Source organism: Lampris incognitus, chromosome 9 (assembly GCF_029633865.1).
Source record: "Lampris incognitus isolate fLamInc1 chromosome 9, fLamInc1.hap2, whole genome shotgun sequence".
Lineage (NCBI taxonomy): Eukaryota > Metazoa > Chordata > Actinopteri > Lampriformes > Lampridae > Lampris > Lampris incognitus.
The window spans coordinates 52,633,630-52,654,855 of NC_079219.1; the positions used below are offsets into that span (position 1 = coordinate 52,633,630).

A 21,226-nucleotide genomic window follows, 5' to 3' on the forward strand; every position below is an offset into this window, starting at 1 on the left:
GCTCTACTCGGGACATACTTGCCAAACAGCAAATCCTCACACAGTGACTCTGAGGTGACAAAGCGAACCTATCCAATAAACAAGCAGTCTTTATTGCTGTCGTAGCCTTATCCACTTGTAAGGCAAAACGTTTGTCTTTCACTTTTTCAATGAGTTGTTCTTCAAGGTCATTTGAAATGTCACATATACGTCTTGTAACAGTATCATTGGACAGAGGGACAGCTTCAATTTTGCAGCGCTTGTCTCATCGAACATAGTTGACACCATATCTAAAGCTGCCGGAAGTATGAGCTCCTCTGCTATTTTGTGTGGTTTCTTGCACTGGGCAATTCTGTATGTGACTTTATGATGCCATTACTTCTTTGTTGTTCACTGACGCAGCTTTTACAAAGCAATGTTCCTGCTGATGGTATGCACCAAGTTTTCTCTGAAAGAACTCTTATTGACGTGCTGGCCGAGGTGGACACCCCGGCTTCAGAAAGTAAAAGTCCTACCATGTATTTGTTCTACCAATTCACTAAACAATTTCACTCTACCTGGCTGAAGAGTTGTACTAATTAAATTCAGCTGGTGCAGCGCATGGATGGAACAAATACATGGCAGGACTTTTACTTTCTGAAGCCGGGTTGTCCACCTGTGCATATTGGGGTGTATTGTCTCTAAGTGTCTTCTTAATTTATTTGGTCTCATACTATCAGCTGCCAGAGTTTTCAGACATAAAATGCACACTGGTCTCTCCTCGTCTCCCACCACATTCACTGTGAACCCAAGAGCAAGATAGGCTTCGTCATATTTTCTTAACTTGGTTTTTGGTTGATTACCATCATCAGCTAAGCACCTTGTCTTGTTTGTCTCAGAAGCATCGCCTGTCTTTCTTTTCGTCCCTGTCAAATATCTCTCCATTCTGTGAACCTACCAACTCTGTCTCATGAAAGCACATTTTGTTGATTCTTCCGCCGTGAAAAAGATTCTGAAGTCAAAACAGTAGTTCCGCACTACCCCCCCCCCCAGTTAGGCGTGCCCCCCGTCAAGCCTCTATGCCCCCCAGGGGGTGCGCGCCACACACTTTAAGAAATGCTGCCCTAGCTGAAGAAATTAGACAGGATCCTGATATAAAGGATTTCAAAGTAGAGCAAACAAATTAGAAATTAATCTCCTGGCAGATGACGTCGTTTTGTACATAACAGACCCTGGTACCTCCCTCAACCAAATTACAGACTCTATTAAACGCTTATGGTGTTATTTCAGGATAGAACTGGTAAAAAAGTGAAATTATTCCACCACCAATTATACTGAGATTTGATTACACTGATTGCACATCAGCAAACAAGCCCATTCTAGTGACTCCTGAATGGTATAAAGGATCTTGGAATAACTGTAGATAATGACCTTAAACATTTGTACAAACTTAGTTACCTCCCATTGCTCTGTAGACGATCTATATAGGTGGATGAGTTTGCCCATTACTCTAATTGGCAGAGGTAACTGTGTGAAAATGAATATATTACCGAGGTTAGTGTATCTTTTCCAGTCTTTGCCCATTCCACTACCTAAAACTTTCTTTAAAACCCTCAATAAACATGTTAGACAATTTATATGGAATTGTAAAGCCCCAAGATTATAGATTAGGGGGCCTTCGATTACCCAGTTTTAAAAATTATTTGGCAGCTCAAATGCGATTTATTTCATCCTTTTTGATGGCAAAAGTGTCTCCTCCTGGATACAAACTGGATTGCACTCCCTTAAAGAAAGGTATCCAGTGATTTTATTTATAAGCAGAACTCCAAAATTATATCCAGCAGGACAGACAATCCTGTTTTAAAGCATTTGATTAAAATATGGTGTGAGACTCATGGAAGTTTTGGACTGAAATTGGGACTGTCACCAAAAACACCTCTGAGACAAAATGAACTCATACCTATGACTCAAAACAACAAGATTCTGGAGACTTGGTATCATAAAGGGATCCAGCATTTGGAAGACTGCTACAAAAAACTTCTCACGTCCTTTGAACAATTAAAGAGGAAATACGACTTCTCCAACAAGACATTCTTCTGCTATCTTCAGTTAAGAGCTTTTTTTAGAACCACCCTGGGCCTTGGAATGACTTTACCTGTACTTACCAATGTGGAGGAACTGCTTCATGAGGGAAATGTATACGAATTTATTTCTAAAATGTGGTCCTTACTGCTGAATGAGGGGCCAAGGCCAGGTTTTCACAAATCTAGAGCGAGATGGGAATCAGATCTGAACATAGCAATTGATGAACAACTCTGGTCAGCTTTATGTCAAAGCAGTTTGTCAGCTACCATTAATGCCCAGTACAGATTAGTTCACTATAATTTCCTCCATCACCTGTACCTCACCCCACAGAAACTACATAAATCCAAACCTGATTTGTCAGAAATGGGCTTCAGATGTGGTATATGTATAGGTCCGCTCCTTCCTGCACTGTACCCGGCTTTGTACAAAGGTGAGGCCTTTTTGGTACAACTTCTGTGACACCTTGACCAAGATCACAGGAGTTACCTTCCCATTAGATCCTGAGCTTTGCTTACTGTGGAATTTCACAAGTGACAGGAGATCTTCAACCAATTCCCAAATTAAATTTTTGGAAATCGCTTTATGTGTGGCCAGGAAATGCGTAACAGTGACATGGGAATCTGATTCCCCTCTCCTCATTGAAAGATGGTCTTCAGAAATGAACAGTTGTATTCCTCTTGAAAAGATCACAGAGTCTTAGAAAAGGATACAACACCTTTCTGAAAATTTGGCAGCCTTACATAGGCACATCACTGATGCCACCATAGGGATGCGATCATTTCTGGTTAGCTAGACGGCATCTTTAAAGTATATAACACTGTGTTCGTGCAGTGTCTCTGTATTTCACTCTATCGGCTGACTTTTTTTCCCTCCCGTCTTCCGTTTATAGGAAGGGTAGGGGATTGGGGTTTTTTTGTTGTGTGTTTCGTGTTCTATGGTTGTTAAAATGGGTTTGAAAATGAAAAATAAAATACTCTAAAAAAGAAATGAACTACCTCTGGAGACTGAGGAATTGCCTGCAGGTGATCCACGACTACACCTGCCCGGGGCCCAGGCCAACTCCGGAGTGTGGTAGAAGAGAGCCTATGACACACGGTGTCTTGGGCAGGCCTTCGTGCGAGGGGACAAGGTATGGATGTGTTGTCCCGTTTGCAAGAAGGGGATTTCCCACGAGCTTTGCAGCCACTGGCAGGGATCCGCGAGGTCATGGGCCAGCTGTCTGAGGTGGTATACCAGGTGCGCATGCCTGGCCAGGGGCACGTGGTGGTGCTGTACCAGGACAGACTCTCTCCATACTGCCCCCTTGTTCCGTCTGTTGTTGGGGCCGAGGGCGACAGTAGCACCCCATGCATCGATCAGTGTGCATCTCCCCCAGTTGCACTTCCTGTGAGCCCCAGGTGGCCTGTTCGCAAGCGACGGCACCCTGGACATGTGAAGGACTATGTATTGGGTGATGGGGTCATCAAGGATAACTGACCCCTCAGGTGGGGGGGTTATGTAGTGACCGGAGGAGGCTGTCTCTCTGACTGTGGGCAGCTCTGCACTGGGGGAGCGCGGGGGTTCACAGGACTGTTAATGTTTGGATTAAAATTGTGTTTTAGTTCATGTTTTGGTTATAGTTGTGTTGATTGTTTTGGGGGTTTGACTCGGGCTGGGTTGATGACCATTTTACTGACTGACTGGCTGTAGGACCGTGACTAAGGCTGATGTTTTTAATAGTGACCTCGGGGGGAAAGCCGTTGTTCGGCAATCATTTTGGGGGAAGCTGCCATTAAAAACGAGATCTCTGCCTCTTGCCTCCTTCTTTCACACCAGCTCGCCACAATATCAGTCGGATTTTGTAGTCTATGCGTACACGTGCACCCATGGCAACCCTGAAACCACAGAGACCCCCACATAACAAATCCTAGTATAACGCGTGCTGCTTGATAACTTTGGGTTTGTAATGCGATGCTGTATAACAAGGTAATATACCAGTTGTGTGAGATCGAATGCCGTTACTGATGATGTCACTCATATCCCTGTCTCCACTTCCGCTAACCCCTGCGCTGTGTTAACTTAATGTGTGCTTTATGATTTCATTCACTGAGGTGAATTTGTGTTTGGATTCATTGAACAAGTAGGTTTGTGTGTAGTTTGATGAGTCGGATGCTGCCTATACAGAATTTATTGTGTCCCACAAGCCTTTTCGTGCCAGAGACACCACCGAGGAGTCATAGTAGTAGCAGTAGTAGTGGTACTAGGGGTAGCGGTATTAGTAGTAGTTGCAGTAGCAATTGTGGTAATAGCAGTAGTAGTGGTTGTAACAGCATCAGTGTTAGTGGTAGAAGTAGTAGTAATAGGTGTAGCAGTGGCAGTAGTAGTAGTTGTAGTAGTTCTAGCAAGCCTAATAGTAGTAGTAGTAGCAGCAGTAGGAGTATTGGTAGTAATTACAATAGCAGTTGTAGCAATAGCAGTAGTCGTTGCAGTAGTAGTAATAGCAGTAGTGTCTGTGAATGTTCTCATTCATCCAGGTCATGATTATCCAAAGGAATTGAATCAAGTGCAACTGGACTTGGTATATATCCATGAAGACGTTTCGCCTCTCATTTCTGACTAGACCAAGCTTGGTCTAATCAGAAAGGCACGAACTGAGGAAGCCTCTTGGATGAGAGGCGAAACATCTTCACGGATATATACCAAGTCCAGTTGCACTTGATTCAATTCCTTTGGATAATAGCTGTAGTATTATTAGTAACAGTAGCAGTGGTGGTAGTAGTCAAATTAATCAGAGAGACTTTTATTCCAAAAATTCTCAGACAGGAAATGGAAAAAATTCCTGCCCATTCCATAAATGACATATTTGACACACAATGAAAAGATACCTCAAGAAAACTACTCCAGTGAATTCATATTCGTGCAGGAGCCTCAGGCCAGCAGCTCCCATGCAGCTGGGATGAATGAGTGAGTCGTGCATTCATTGCATTAATTTCCCGGACTGTGCTGCTCTCTCGCTCCAGATCTTTAAAACACTGAGACATAATTTCAGGATTTTAGAAGTTTCCTGACAGAGTTGATGACTGGATGGCGCACGCTTTTCTCAGTAAAAGCCTGGTCTTTGTCTATCCTCATCCGTTAGCAATAACATTCCCTTAGAGTATGTAATTTGAGATACCCCAAAGTCTTCATAATCATCATCATCATCATCATCATCTTTCAAACAAATACCAACACTGCGTACTCAAATTCATAACTTTTACTGCGTCTCACCTCATGGTGACTCCAATCTGCTCAGAGAAAGTAGGAAGGCTCATGTCTCCTCAGTTCCTCCCCTACTTGGACACCTTTAAAAATGCTTGTTTGCTTTTACAACTGGCTCTGTGGGCGGTTGGGGAGGGGCACTGCAGACAGAGCCGGGCTTCGTTATTTTTTCTGTCTTTGTAACAGCTCATTTAAAATCACAAGGGCCCGAGGGCCCAAGACAGATGGCATCTACTTAACAAAGAGCCATTTTCTAATTTGACTCAAATACTTCCTAACGGGAGGTAACGTTACACTTTTGTGAAAATATCCGAGGAGCTTTTGCGAAATTGTCATGAGAGAATGGGCTTTGTGAAATAAAAATGTGTCACGCGAGGCAAGACACCCGCCGTTCCAAACTCGTGTCTCCATTAAAAGCCTCCTTTTGACTTGGAAAGCCATCATATCCATAAAAGTAGCACACACAGAGTGGCTGTAATGGCCTTGCTGTGTGATTGAATTGGGAGCGTTGCCATTTCAAAAGCGTTCTCAGAGAAGCAAACAGCAACTGGGGCTGGTGCGTGAGCTCTCTCCCTCTCATCATCGCGTGTAGGGTGTATCACGCCAAACCCATGAGCTAAGCTCGCTGTGAAATTGCTTGAGCTCGGTTTGCAAAGCATCGGCGTAAGTCATATATCACCGGGCCGGAGCTCACCTTATCTGGACCGCTGTAATGCTGCCACAAGGAGCCCTCGCATGCTCACATCAAAGAAACAGCCCGAAAGCCTCCTAAGCTCCTTTAAAGGGTTACCAAGATTCCCTGGAAACAAAGCACCGGGTTACAGGGCTCAGTGTGGGAAAAGCCGTCCTGGCTAAATGGTTTTTTTAGGCACTTCATTTGAGAAGCTCATGCAGAATCTCAAGTGGCGATTGTGGAAAATTTAAGGTGCGAATCCAATATAGCAATGATTTTTTTTTTTTATATCGGTGTGTTTGTGCTGTAGGAAACGACCGGCACGGCCGTGTGTTACCGTCCGCCACGTTGTGCTGTTACGCGGGTGTGGTGTTACGTTGCAAAACCTTGGCGAAAATGTAAATGATCTGCAAAAACAAAATATGCCGGGACGTAATAGGGGAATGAACTTTATTTTTAAAAAAGAAAGGTTTATCACACAAGGCAGAGAAGAGAAGAAAATGCAAACTGCTATGAACAGACCACAGGACCCCCGCTGGCAGCAGAGGGGCTCTCATTACAACCAAAATCAAAGGAGAAAGAGTACAAGACTCACATTGTTCTGAATGTGGTGATTACTTACTCTAAAACGTTAGAACTAGACGATCTGAATGTACAGTATAAGACAGACTGAAATACAGAACCCGCTCACCAGCACTTGTTTTTTTTTTTTTTTTACATTTATTAGACAATACAAATGAAACGGGAAGGTCTACAGCTATCAAATACACTTGATTGATCACTTTAAGACAGACTATACATGTCGCAATGGGCACTTTCAGGGGGGGGGGAAAGAGTCTCGGAAAGAGGAACCAAGGTCCCGTCCCACTTCTTCGTCTTCTTCTTTTTTGTTTTATTGAAGTAACATCAAACCTTCCATGTCGAGGTAAGCACGTCACTAGGGAATAAGAAGGAAGCGATTCCCTTTTAAAAAAGGGCTCCCTTAACCATATCCCCATTCACTTTGTAATTCGCCTTGACAGTAAATCAATTCTCGAGCCTGGCCCCTTGGACTCCTCCAGCCCTGGGTCCTCCTCTCCCAACATTCCTGTACACATGAATCACTCCGACTCCTGGCTTCTAGAAGGCATTTCCTGCCCGGCCCTCTCTCTCTCGCCTTCTCTCTCGCTCTCTCCCTCTATCCTCTCTCTCTCTCTCTCTGACTCCTCTGCTGAAAGCTGGACAGGAACCCGGCTGAGCTTTGATTTGGACCCGGAGGGAGCAGAGGGAGGCGAGCTCAGCTTAACACAAGGGCCCTGGCTCTGGGGTCGGCCCCTACAGACCCAGGAGATCTGCCGGAGATGCCTACACACCCAAAAGCTCAGATTTACCAGTGTTTAAGCCTCTCTACTGCAATATAAAGCAGCAGACTGTAGGTCAATAATGCAGTGCCACGGCCGCTGCAGTGTCTGTCATGAGGGCGTGTCCTCTGTTAGGGTTCTAAAGTGTACATTCTCTCTCAGACAGAGGTGAGCATGCTCTTTATTTTTTATTGGGTCTTTTTTTTTGTTTTTGTTTTTTTCTCCAATTCCGAGACCACTTCGACATAAAACATCATCACAGATTTTGGAGAATGACAGCGAATGTGATGTCTTGAAATTCTTTAAAAACACACCACGGGACCTGGTGATCATTTTCAGTGCTACCAGCATTCAAATAGTTTATGGCAAAAAAAAATAAAAATAAAAATAATCATAATCATAATAATAAAAATGTACACAGTGGGAACATAAGTTGCCTTTTAAAAGCTGTGCGCCCGTTCAACTTCTCCTCCTCTAGAAATGATCTTTGATACTAAATCCACAGTTTATGTACATAAAACTCTTTCAGCAGACCGGCGACAACCAAAAGCAACCCTTAAAAAGATTAAACCGTCTTAAAATCTCTTCGTGTCATTATTATTTACACAACGATGAAACATACTTTACAGAGATCACTACACAAAGTTCACAAGCGGAGAGTCCTAAGGTGAGAGGCGAGACTGGAGTCGAGTGAAAAAGGGTCACATCTTGTGGCAGGGGTAGGAGGTTGGCCTACTTTGTGCAATGGCTGCTGTGTGAGTGTGTGTGTATGTGTAGGTGCTGCATGAACAGTTTTCACCTGTGTGTGTGTGTGTGTGTGTGTATTTCTATGTAGTGTATGTGTGCGTGCACGCACATGTATGTCTAGCCTTGTCCTTCTGTGAATGTTGAAGTGTGGGATCTCATCCTCTCTCCTCTCAGATCATGGCTCTTATCACCAGTCTTCCTTTCACCTGGTGAAGATAGGCGCTCTGCTCTGATTTTAGGCTCTGATTGGCCAGGGCCTCGTCCTCGCTGTCGGCCGGCTCCTCTTTGACCTTGATGACCCCGCGGTGAACCTCAGAGAGCTCCCCGTTGGAGCCGCCGCTGCTGCTGCTGCTGCAGCTGCTGAGGGTGTGCTTCCGGATAACGCCACCGGGGGGCAGCCTGTCCTCCTGCATGCTGTGCTCCAGGGGCCGCTGCTCTTCCTCTTCCTCAGACTCTTGCAGGTGCACGCTGGGCTGACGTAACTGCTCAATGGACTTGGAGAGCAGCTGCAAAACACATTAGCGTAGTGTTAATAATGATGTGATAAAACCAAATGAATTTTCCCCAATCAAACTTAGATTTCAGACGTGCAAACAAGATACCCGGTCCAGAAATGTGGCGACTAGGTTACAAGCGAAAAGCACCAGAATTCATCCCAGTGCTCCAAGAAACATGAGAGCAGTCCTGTTTCACGTCCACAAAGACAATGTCACAGCTGCCACCTGAATATTCATGCAGTCGAGCCGGCCAGCCAACGCGGCCTGGCGGCTCCTTCAGCCATTAGGAACTGGAACAATTATTAAAACAGCATAAGGCTTATAAATGAGCGCTTCGCCAGCCAGTGTATCCAGCTGGGACCTGAACAACTTCTGTCTGCCTTTCTTGTACGAAGGATATAACCACAGACCTTTAAATAGCCACGCTCCATACAAATTCTGCTCCACAGTGAGCCGTAATTAACAATTCAAATCAAAAATACCTCGTTTTATTGCCTCTGTGTACATTTTATTAGGTCTTTTTTCGTATTAATATTTTGATCGTGTTCCATTCCTTCGTTCCGGTTTTAAAACATTGAAAATGCTTCAGCGATACCTGAAATGAGAGAAGAACGGAGGGGAAACACTAACTTTCGCCGTTTTTACTGAGCGCCGCCTCTCTTTTCACTTACGTTGAATTATTTTGGGTGGCATGAAAGTCGAGTCGGGTCAGTTTTATTTGTGCAGCCCAACGTCACAAATTACAACGTACGAAAATGTTAAAGTAAAATTGTGTTTTAAAGGGAATGAGGGCAAACTCCTATCCTCGTAGTAATGACTAAAATGTAGTTTCAACTCTTTTTTTGTATATTTCGTATCTTGCTGAATATCAAGACAGCATTAGACTAGACTACTCAACCAAAACAGTAGAACAAATTACTGACCGATTCAACAAGAAGAACCCCCAAAAACAGACACGAACAGAAGGCATATTGGTGTAATTCAAAAACATCAGGACATCTGCACCACATCTTCATATTGCGTCACAAACACAAGCAAAGAAGTCTCTCATGCCGATTCCCAAAAGCACCTGAGATTTACTGCTGCGCTCGACTTAAACGAAAAGGATGGGAATATTTTAGTGTGCTCAGAAACAAATCGAGACATGTCGGTTGTTGATGCAGTGAAAAGTGGGCGGTTATTGGCGTTATATTTGAGGTACTTGTCGGGACGTTGGCACACGTGGATTCAAAGCACGACTGGTTCCTCTGTGCAGGAGATTGGGGCATCAACCAGAAACGGTTGTCATGAAATAATTATCCTGCTGTGGAGAAAGGGCTGAAAAATAACACGCGGCAGCACTGTCAGAGAATGTAGGCCTGATATAAATACCCCTTCACCGAAGAATTAGCCTCTTTAACCTGGAATTAGCAAATGCTGTTTTTACCCTCCTTCTTAAAACCCCTAAGCTTCTTCAAATTTCCATTAGTGCCCCCTGCTGTTGCAGGTACTGCAAGACATTTGAAAACTATCCCCCCCCCCCCCCCAGTGTCAAGCCCTGCACCACCCAAGGCCTCTGCTAGGAAATTAATTAGGGCAATGATTCAGAAATCCTTCTCAGCAAACACTGAGGGCTCATCCGTGATTAGTGACCATTTATAACCTCGACTTAGAGCAGCTTTAAACGCGATCTCATTGGGCCGTGCGATCACGGCGTCGCTCGTGTGTTTCCGGGCATGTTGTCCGTTTTGTTTCGCTGCACTTCGAACGTCATACTGACCGCACGCTGCTTTTTCCAATAATGAACGGCTTTGGTTAGAGCCGATTTCAGCTGCTGGGGTTAGCTTAATTCATTAATGTTACGGCGGGGGCGGGGGGTGGGGACAGGAACAGAAATTAAGTGTTATATCAAACGTCACATCGTTAGGTACAACCCAGTAATGGCCCTGGCGCTTTGTATTTTTTTATTAATGCTAAGTGAGAGCGGCACTTGAAGCCAGATCGACAGTTCCCATAGCCGCTTGCCGCTTCCGAGGCCGGAGCGCCGGGACAGATCCGTGTGTGAGCTCTAACAATGCCGCCTTTCACAGTGTCTGCCACCACACACACACACACACACACCCACACCCACACCCACACACACACACACACACACACACACACACACTTCCCTTAGCAGAATAATTACACTCCGAGGATGGCGGGGTCACCTCGGCCGGCACACAGAAACACAAATATTGCCACAAAGGAACAAAAGCATGTATTCTGGGCACTATTTCCTTCATTTGAACTTGGCTGAGTTGAATTTCACAGAGTTAGCATGTGAACGCCACTGATGCCTTAAGTTATGATAACAGAATTAGTGCAGGGGAAGCGTTTCTTCTGCCACTTGAAGCCGGGCAGAAGTTCTTTACTTAGCAAGAAAAACACCGGTATACCAGGGGGAAAGAACAGACCCGGGTACCCAGCTCTGTAAACTCAAGGTACCGCGGATGCTTTCACAAAAGGTTAAAAATAGACCGGCATTTGTGGGTTTTAAAGCGATTAAATCGGACTCCCACAGGTAAAACCAGCACAAGACCTGGTGACGCCCAGCGAGGGAGAGAGGGCATTTCACGATGCGATGTGGAGGTGCAGAATAGCAGCACGGTACCTTGTTTATGTGGACTTGCTGCTGGTACTGTTTCTGCCGCTCGAGGAAGTGCTGGTGTTGCTGCTGGATGACAAGCTGGGCCAGCGTGTTCTGGGGGAGCGGCGCTGACTGGGTCCGGTTCAGGGGCCGGTGTTTTGGCAGTTTGGGCCGACTGTTGGAAGAGGGGCGATCTTTCATGGCCAGGAGGGACTGAGGGTGGGATGACATGGAGCCCGGGCCTTTAAGGCACAGAAGAAGAAAAACACATTTAAAGTTTTTTTGCACACATCTCCCTCCTTTACCCACGGCATGAGGTCCAAGTTGAAAGCTGGTTCAGAGTACAATATATTTATATCTTAAAGGCAAATTTTCTAAAGAGAGATTCACATTGATATCAGTCTCCATCCAAATGTTGGGAAAATCTTTGGCAAAAGTGGTGGAAAAAAATTAAAATGCAAATCTTTCCACTAGCTGGTTTTCAGCTATTACACAATTTTCCTGAATACAGGGTAGCATCATCAAAAATATAAGCACTACTTGTCATCGGAGAAGTTCAAAAAACAATTTCCATTGAGTTTTTATCGGATTATTACTTTAGTGCCTTGTTCGCTTTTCCAGTTTGTTCTTTTCAGTACATTTTACATTCAGCTGTCATCACTCACACCATCAAACTTCCCATGAATATGAAAAAAACGCTGCTGGGGACACCTGAGTTTCCCTGCAGGAGAACTCACCAGAGGAGAGGATCTTCTGCTGCCTCATCTGCTCCTTCTGCAGGAGGTGCTGGAGGAGCGCCTGGTGGCTGGAGCTCACTTTACTCTCCAGGCCGCTCTGCAGGGGAACAGGGCCCATTAGCTGCCCCGGGAGCCCATGTCTGACCTCTGTCGATCTGTCTTTCAGCCCCATGGCCACCTGGAGAGGATGAGGCATCAACCAAAACATGAATATTCCTTTATTCAAACCTTGCTGTGTATTTTTCACCGAGCAGCCATGTTTAATCTTTTAAAGGGACATTTCACCGCTCCGAATGTGCACATCCAGGAAATACCAATGGTTGATGTTGTCAATTAAAACCTGAACCGCTCTGGTGTAACCCCCCCTTTTTCCCCCAGTTGTATCCAGCCAATTACCCCAGTCTTCTGAGCCCTCCAGGTCGGTCGCTGCTCCACCCCCTCTGCCGATCCGGGGAGGGCTGCAGACTACCATGTCTCCTCCGATACATGTGGAGTCACTAGCTGCTGCTTTTCACCGGACAATGAAAAGGTTCACCAGGGGGACGTAACGCGTGGGAGGATCACGCTATTCCCCCCAGTTCCCCGATCAGGCGCCCCAACCAACCAGAGGAGGCGCTCGTGCAGCGACCAGGACACATACCCACATCCGGCTTCCCACCTGCAGACACGGCCAATTGTGTCTGTAGGGACGCCCAACCAAGCCAGAGGTAACGCGGGGATTTGAATCGAACCGGGATCCCCGTGTTGGTAGGCAATGGCATAGACCGCCACGCTACCCAGACGCCCCTGGTGTAACTCATATTTACAGAGAAAGGGGTCTTTTTCCTGTTCAGGGAACCTGACCTGCAGTTACTACATGTACCAACAAGGACACAACCGTCTCGACATGCCGCTACAGCTGTAATGCTTCTAATACGCCCTCACACCCTTTCTCTCTCCCATAGTCACTTGGTTTTGTATTTCCCATGTATGTTATATCGTTTGACACGTTATCTTTAGGCGGCGCTAACAGAGAAGGATTTAGTCTATGTAGATATGTTATATCCTTCTCTCACTAAGATGCGTGACTACATTTTTTTTTTTTTACATGATGGCGGTCGCGTGGGCTCGGGTCCTGGGCTGTTGCGGTGGCATCTGGACACTGCTTGGCATCCTCCTCATCATATTCTTCATATATTTTATAATTCCATTATAATTCTGTTATGCTCTTTCAGTGTTGTATTCTGTAAACTGTGTAATCACAGCATCCATTGCACGTTGTCCTTCTTGGGAGAGAGATCCCTCCTCTGTTGCTCTCCCTGAGGTTTCTTCCTATTTTTTCTCCCTGTTAAAGGTTTTTTTTAGGGAGTTGTTCCTTATCCGATGCAAGGGTCTAAGGACAGGATGTTGTATTGCTGTAAAGCCCCTTGAGGCAAATTTGTAATCTGTGATATTAGGCTACACAAATAAAATGGACTTGACTTGACTAGATGGATCCATGTGATGCAAGGAGCTCTGGTTACTGACCATGGTGGTTTTTTAGTGCAGTCTTCCTTTAAACATTACTTTTTGATAATGTTGTCTTTATTAGACAAGAAAGTGAAGGCAGACAGGAAATACAGGGCGAAGAGAGAGAGGAAGACGTGCAGCAAAAAGTTCCCAAACCAGATCGGAACAGCCTTCAGGCCCGGCCGGCACGGTTCAGCTCTTATCTGGCTGAACCACCGCGGCGCTCTTGTTTATTCTTTCTCGAGAAATTTAACCTTTAATGTTAACCAACTATTTATATAAATTTCGCCATTCCGTGTGAGGAAACCGGCCCGTCCTTGCTTTTACAAACCGCTTATTGTGCGAGGTTGAAATGTGAGCCCGTCAATGGGCTGAGGTTTAAAGCAGCTGATGAACGGGCCTCGCTGGAATGTGCCAGCGAGCTTAAAGATGATATACGATGTGCCGTATTATCTGGAGCTGCATTTTGAGTGGAATTGGACTTTTTTAAAAAGCCGTGATGAATGAGGTAACAGTGGAAGATAAGAGGAGGCCTGACACTAGACACTTCAGAACAATATTTATCTTGGGGGCGATAAAATCACCTCGGGTGAAAGGTCAACGACCCGTGGCCACAGGCAGAACCCAGACAGCCACCGATGGCCAAGGTCTTTCAACAATACATTCGAGACACAACCACTGAAATATCGAAAAGCTCAGTTTGTTGTGGGGGAAAAAAAAATTGAAAGTAAAAGAAGAACACATGTAGGTCATTTCCAACTCTTGTACTCACATTAATAGGAGAGGAGGCGGCGGAGAGACCCAGGGTGATGTTGGGTAAAGAGGGAGACGTGTACAAGCTCAGCATAGACATGGAGCCCTCTGGCCGGAATAACCTCGGCTGGGAGGGCCAGCGCTGCATTAGAGACATGGGAGAGAGAGAGAAAGAGAGAAAGAGAGAGATATTTAAGGAGTTGGACATAGACTTAGAATTCCTGCTATGGAGTGTTTTGGGGGGGGGGGGTTTCAAAGGAGGCAAGAGTCACAGCATTAACATAAATGCCCTGTGACAACTGACATCCCTGTAATATTACTGTGTGCAGTACTGGGAAAGAGATGTGTTTTCCTTCGTCTTTTTCTTTTGGGATTTCTCCCCCTTTTTCTCCCCAATTGTATCCGGCCAATTACCCCACTCAACCGAGCCGTCCTGGTCGCTGCTCCACCCCCTTCCACCGAGAGATGCATTTTCATGCTGAGGGTTACCTGGCATCTAACAAAATACGACCGTTGAAGGCGATTGGGTTCTGTTATTCCGAAACACAGGGAAGCTTAAATCTACAGGTCAAATCAAAGTCCTTGAGTTCCTCTGTCCCCAGTCCTCCTCTGCTCCCAGTCCTTTGCTCCCTTGCTCCTCCACCCTCAGGCTCCTCTCCCACAGGTCACCGGCACTGGGCCGTACTTCCTGCACCCAGCTGAGCAGCCGAGCAGCTGCCATGTTTATCCTTCCAACCCCCACTGGCACTCTGTGACCTGTAGGTGGATATCCGGCCCATATTCGACCCGAGGGACCTGTTCCCTCTGTAAAAGCATACTGAATGTAACGGTGCACAAATACAACCTTGCTTTTGCAGCAGGCATGAGGTCCTCGAGCGGCCCCGCAATCCACCCAACGGCTTCCATGAGAGACCCGGTTTGAAGCTGACGCGATGGCAATCCGGCGTGTTTGTGATTGTTAGCGTGTGGATGTCTTTGGCTACCAGCGCCTGGGATATCAATTAAACCCCGCAGTCGGTGTCCCTCCCCCGAACCCCCGGCGTTGGGCCCAGCGTTGGGCCGTCTCTCCACTCATGGTGTCACTGGAGGTCTCTGGGAGAGTAAACACCACCGGTGCATGAAAACACAGCTGTTCTGTTCAGGATTATTCCAGGATGTGTCATATCTGCCACCCCACATAATGGCCTGCGCTGTGGGCTCGCTCCAAGTTACTCGGCCATGGTTCTTTTGGGGAAACGCCTCAGAGCAAAGGGACCGAGACGGCTCGCAGCCAAACCGGCAACAGAAATACAGTGACAAGCCAGCCGAAACCTGCATCCCAAATTAAGGATCCCGCGAAAGGGAAAGAAAAAGATTGTGTGGTAAATGTGTAATATATAAAAAAAGAAGCAGCTGTGAGAATATCTGCTTTCCCTCATGGACGTGTTTATCATTTGAAAAGGGCAAAAGGTCTGTTTAAAACCGTGCATATTGTATCGTCTTAAAAAAGAGCAGACGTGGAAGGTTTCCGAAGGGCGTATGGTGCAGAAGTATGGGTCATGCTGTGGCTCTTTAATAGGACGGACAGAAGGGTTTTGAACAGAGAGAGGCCAACTTGCTGTTTTTATTGCTGCAAGCGCAGACAGACAGGTGGGCAAATACTCATTTCAGCCCAAACATCACAAGTTTGATTTTTGCCATGAAAATATTGTGTATGTGTTACAACATCGGAGGCAAGTAGTTACTTGAGTCCTGGCATAAGAAGCTGTTCAGATCATATGTATATGTAATGACATCAGTCGCAGGTCTTTGGCAAGTCTCAGGTCCATTCTTTGGCAAAATAAATGGCAGTAATTATGAATGTGAGGGGTTATGATTCGGGGTCTTCTTTCCAATTCAAACAACACGTGTGATTTGCAGCATCCAGCAGCACAAAGTCGTTTCAGCCCTAGCATAAGAAGCCACTCAAATATTATGTCTCACAGCATCAGCAATAACTGCTTTGTTTCACTCTTTTGCAAATAAACAGCAGAAATTAGGAGTTGGACGGGCTACGATTTAGGGCCATACCTCAGTTTTGGTGGTGGTCGGAAGAGAGGAGGGGCCGTTTTCAGCCCCCAGGGCACTGGAGGCCCCTATGGGAGAGCTGGGACCCGAGCCAGGGGCGCTGTTAGTGGGCGTGGTGTCTGTGGAGGAAAGAGGGATTAGATATACACATGCTCACACTGACTACATATAACACACACACAAACACACACACACACACACACACACAGAGGCCTGGCATGACAGCTGCAGCCTCATAACACTTTAATATGCATCATCACATCTGTCCATTTAAAATTCTCTTTCTTATGTGGACGTGCCATAGTCATTATATAATACTACTGCACTACAGCACTGCTGTACTGTATGTTATATACTACTGCACTACAGTACTGCTGAACTGTACATTATATACTACTGCACTGCAGTACTGCTACCTGGTTTTTGTTTCAGAAGCAAAGCAATTAAACTTAAATCTTCAGCCATTCGATCTTAATTTTCAAAAATAAAACTAGTTGCTACTATGCAGAATTATCCTCATTATTATCTGCTTCGAAAATACATGCAGATATTTAAGAATAAACAAATGGTGCATCCCCCCCCCCCCATTTTTTCTCCCCAGTTGTATCCAGCCGATTACCCCACTCTTCCGAGCCAGCCCGGTCGCTGCTCCACCCCCTCTGCCGATCCGGGGAGGGCCGCAGACTACCACATGCCTCCTCCGATACATGTGGAGTCACCAGCCGCTCTTTTCACCTGACAGTGAGGAGTTTCGCCAGGGGGACGTAGCATGTGGGAATATCACGCTATTCCCCCCAGTTCCCCTCCCCCCTGAACAGGCGCCCCGACCGACCAGAGGGGGTGCTACTGCAGCGACCAGGACACATACCCACATCCGGCTTCCCACCCGCAGACACAGCCAATTGTGTCTGTAGGGATGCCCGACCAAGCTGGAGGTAACACGGGGATTCGAACCAGTGATCCCCATGTTGGTAGGCAGCGGAATAGACCGCCACGCCACCCGGGTGCCCAAATGGTGCATTTTTTTTAATATATGATGCAGTGACTTCAGCTCACCCTTGGCCCCTGACAACAAGCTAATCATAAAGCTGGATTTGGAAAAGCTCAATTTCTATATGTGGCTGTTGTACGAACCCATCAGCTCCAGAGCTCTCTTCTTGTATGGAGTCATGATGTTGGCATCTCTCCTCTTCAGCATCGGGCTGCTCCTCCTCTCTGCCACCTTCTGCTTCAGTCTGGAACGTACCTTCAGGTTGGGCTCAGAAGCTAGAGAGGGAGACAAATACAGTTTCCGCCCTTGAGTCTTCGTTCAACTATCTGGATGACAAAGTAGTCACAAACTGAGTGGTCATAAACTGGACGGTGACTTTTGAACAATGTGACTCCTGCAAAGCGAAGGTGTGTAAAGACCCTAGCTTCTCACAGATTTGCCATTGTGTTTTATAACTATTAGAGGAAATGTTGACACAAGCCAATTCAAAGAGAGAAGTGAAAGTAAGAGAAAAGAAAAACCCATAAATCAGTTGAAAAATAAGCAATATTGTCACACTTTGACATGTAACAATTTCAGTTTCGGTGATGTTCGGGGCAGGTTTTGGAAAAAATGTAAATGAGTCAGGATTGGGCCCGTTTCCACCTCATCTGGACCAAATTAGGGTCGAGCAACACACTGGCTCTGAGTGAAAGAGTCCGCTACCTGCCGCCCTGGTGACCACAGTCTGATACAGTAGCAGCAGTTAAACTAACACAAAAACATGGCAGATGTTTTGAGCGCTCCCCGCACCCCAACCCTCCTAATGCAGAACAGAGACACCCAAACACACATGGTCCCTCACCCGCGGCCCGCCTCAGCCCATCCAAACACACACGGTCCCTTTTCAGAGAAATACTATTACTGGAAGAGGTATTTTCCTGAATGGCAATCTTAATTGAACCGGATATACAAGTATAAATGAGGTTCATATCAAGTCAAAATGGATCCATTACTGTCAGTAATATGGCAAGATGATGGATTAGAGTTAGATTTATATTTTGGCTCCCTTTACAGATGAGCCTGAAACTGAATAACTGTTTTTCAATAATGTAAAAACAAAGAGCATGGAATCCATCCAACTAACTGGCTGGATCTAGCTAGCTAGGAAGATCTAGCTAGATAGATCACAAAACAGCCTTCAAATTAAAGCAACAATCCATGATTTTTCTCCATTAATAAATAGTTATTTCCTCCATCTGCGGCATGGAGTCAAGTTACATAATGCTAACTGGGATCTGGACATACTCTCCAACATATACCACTGATGATTTTTTTTTTTGACTGCGTAGGACAAACACTGGTGCAGCAGCAAACACGTTCCTACTCAAACAGGAAAAAGCATTGAAACATGGTGACGATGTGGCCATGTTTCTGTTGGACAAACAACCAACAGGACTGTACAACAGTGTTTCCACATAGTGTGATGTAGTTTGTAATACATTAGACTGTCTGTGTTAGCTTTGGTCCCAGGATCCATTTTTACAAGGGTGGGAACTGTTTACTGCTGAGCTAACCAGCCACAATGGCTGCTACACCTTGTTTGTAGTTTCTCTCTGACAGAGGTATTAGGGACAGAGCAGGGAAAATCACAGATTTAAGCTTTAAAAAAAAGGGGGGGGGGTTGCTTGACACAAATGTGGCTGAAAATACAGAGGTGCAGAGGGCTTGATTTGAACAAAAGGGGTCAATTCTAACTGGAGTAAGGAATCAAAAGAATGTGGGATCATCGGAACAGAATTTGGGTGAGCGCCAGTCAGTGTTATGTCTGGGTGCCGAGGCATGCTCCTATGAAGTGCCCGGGGACGCTGACTCACTGGGTCAGCACGTCTCCGTCTCTCACGGACTTCCCATCAACCCTGTGGGCCTTGGAATCCCACCGCATGTCTCTCACACGCACATACACACACACACCCGAGTAAACAGGCGGAATATATTAGATCCTCTCCCAAAGGGGAAACTACAATGGCGAACAAAGCTGCAATGAAGTTACGTAAACCATCTGTTACACAATAACAAACCTGCTTCAATTATTCAGTCTGAATCAGTAATTGAAAAGACACTTTTTTGCGTGGGGGGGTGCGTGGGGGGGGGGTTTACACCGGATAAGTGCACGTTGAAGCTGAGAGAGTAGAGACAGGGGGGCATAGCCAGGAGATTGGGCCAAATGCTGCTATTCCTGGCTGTTGCCAAAAGCAGCTGAGAGAGAGAGAGAGAGAGAAAGAAATTCTCTCCATTAAATAAAATTGCACAGACCCCTAATCCTGTGGGTGTGAGGTAGACCGAGAGGGAGAAAGCAAGGAGGAGAGGAGGCAGGAGGAGATAGATGGAGAGAAAACGCTGCAGGGAGTCGTATGGATCTGCTTCACGCCCTGCTGCCCTGATTGCTTTCTATTTTTACACACCGCTGCTGCCACCAAGCCTCGCATCCTCATCGGTCACCACGGGAACACCAGACAGCAGCATAAGAGACAGAGACTCTGTCACCGGTCCCCATGGAAAACAGAAAACAACACACACACACAAAAAAAGAAGCCCACTGCACCATGCAACAGGAGGCAATGATGAGAGCAGCGACATCTAACTAAGCTTCTAAGCTTGTGCGCTGAACACCTGGATCACTTTGACCACTGCTGACAGGCCGCCAACGCAAGTTACCCAGCCAAAACACATGTGCCAGCAGAGCAGCAGGGTCATAAATCAATCACGTTATTGCATTTGAGAGTAGCGCTGCCGGGCCAGTGGTTTTACTCAAGCTGCATGTGTCATGATATCTCCCGTTTAATAAGAATTGCAGCTCCGCTGTCGGTGTGGGTGCCTGCACCCATCAGAGAGTTGGACCTGGACGGGGCCAGATGGCCGTGTGGGATATTCTCATAGGGAGGCTGCTGCTGGAGCGGCGTGCGTTTGCTTCACGGCGAAGGCTCGCCATGCACTACGCTCCACACTGCTGCACGAAAGGGAGTCAAAACAGACTGGTTAACGCTAATCTGTTTGCCGTTCCAGTATTGCGTTTGGCCTCGTCACACCCCCCAACGAACTCCTTGGCCGAAAGATAGAGAACATCTCCAGTCCTTCACATAATCCAGTCCTTCACAAACCCAGCAAGTTCAACTCTCCAAGTAAACCTTTTGGGATTTTTGAAGATCAGTTGATATTCCCACTGTAAGGTCGACGCAACAGGAAATCTGCTTGCCTCTCGGCTTTATGAGTTTTACTTATTGAAGCCTTATTTGAAAGCCTTTATGGGTAAAGTGGGTCAAGACCAGGGAGGGTGTTGCACCTCTTTGCTTCTAAGCTGCATCTATTCTTGCCACAGACCGTCACGTGCCCTTAGTCCAGTCTATTCTAGTCCATAGACATGGCATGAAGAGGATATAAGTAAAAAAGGAAATCATGTGAAATTCTTTTAACTACTTTTTTTGGGGGTGAGCATTTACAGACTCAAGGGCATCACAACTGTCTTGTGATCGAAAGGATGATGAATCCATTCATAGGAAAGCCCACGAAGATCCCAGCACAGCTCACACGTCTTAGACGGGGTGTTTTCTTGATCATATGCTTTAAATCTACACCTGTTTAGAGAAGTCAAATATTCGGATATTTAAAGCTTGAGATAGCCAACCGTTTCCGTGAATTAGCCGTTCTTTTGGCTGTAAACTTGCCGCAGAAGGTCCGTAGCCATGTGTTGAAGTGGACTTTAGGTTGGAGATATTTTTGATCTGATTGAGGTTTCCTCAGTCTCGGAGGGTTTTCTGGGCGCACATGACTGAAAAGTTAAGAAAGACTACACCACCAACAGCTGAGAGCTCAAACCCAGAGGAGCGCATCCGTCTACTGGAAGACAACTACGATGAGGTTTCATGGAGGAGCTGAGGTCGGGCTGATATTCACGTCTCTTTATCTCAGGAGATTTTCCAAAGTGCACAACAGTTCACTGTTACGAAACTTACAGTGGAAAAAGGAAAAACAGGACTACAAAAGAGTGCGCCGGCCGGTTCCTGTCCCACAGAATGAGGCAAAC

General features: G+C 46.1%; 1 protein-coding gene across 1 annotated transcript in view; it reads right to left on the minus strand.

The window, feature by feature from the left end:
* Positions 1-6,390: 6,390 nt before the first annotated feature.
* The window catches only part of hdac9b (histone deacetylase 9b), a 29,310-nt gene continuing 14,474 nt past the window's right edge, over positions 6,391-21,226 (minus strand). The window contains exons 6-11 of the mRNA XM_056285662.1: positions 17,307-17,438; positions 16,176-16,291; positions 14,146-14,268; positions 11,886-12,063; positions 11,173-11,390; positions 6,391-8,549 (exon numbers count right to left, since the gene is read on the minus strand). Coding sequence (XP_056141637.1) covers positions 8,214-8,549; positions 11,173-11,390; positions 11,886-12,063; positions 14,146-14,268; positions 16,176-16,291; positions 17,307-17,438 — 1,103 coding nt within the window. The 3' untranslated portion in view covers positions 6,391-8,213. The remainder of the gene's footprint in view (positions 8,550-11,172; positions 11,391-11,885; positions 12,064-14,145; positions 14,269-16,175; positions 16,292-17,306; positions 17,439-21,226) is intronic.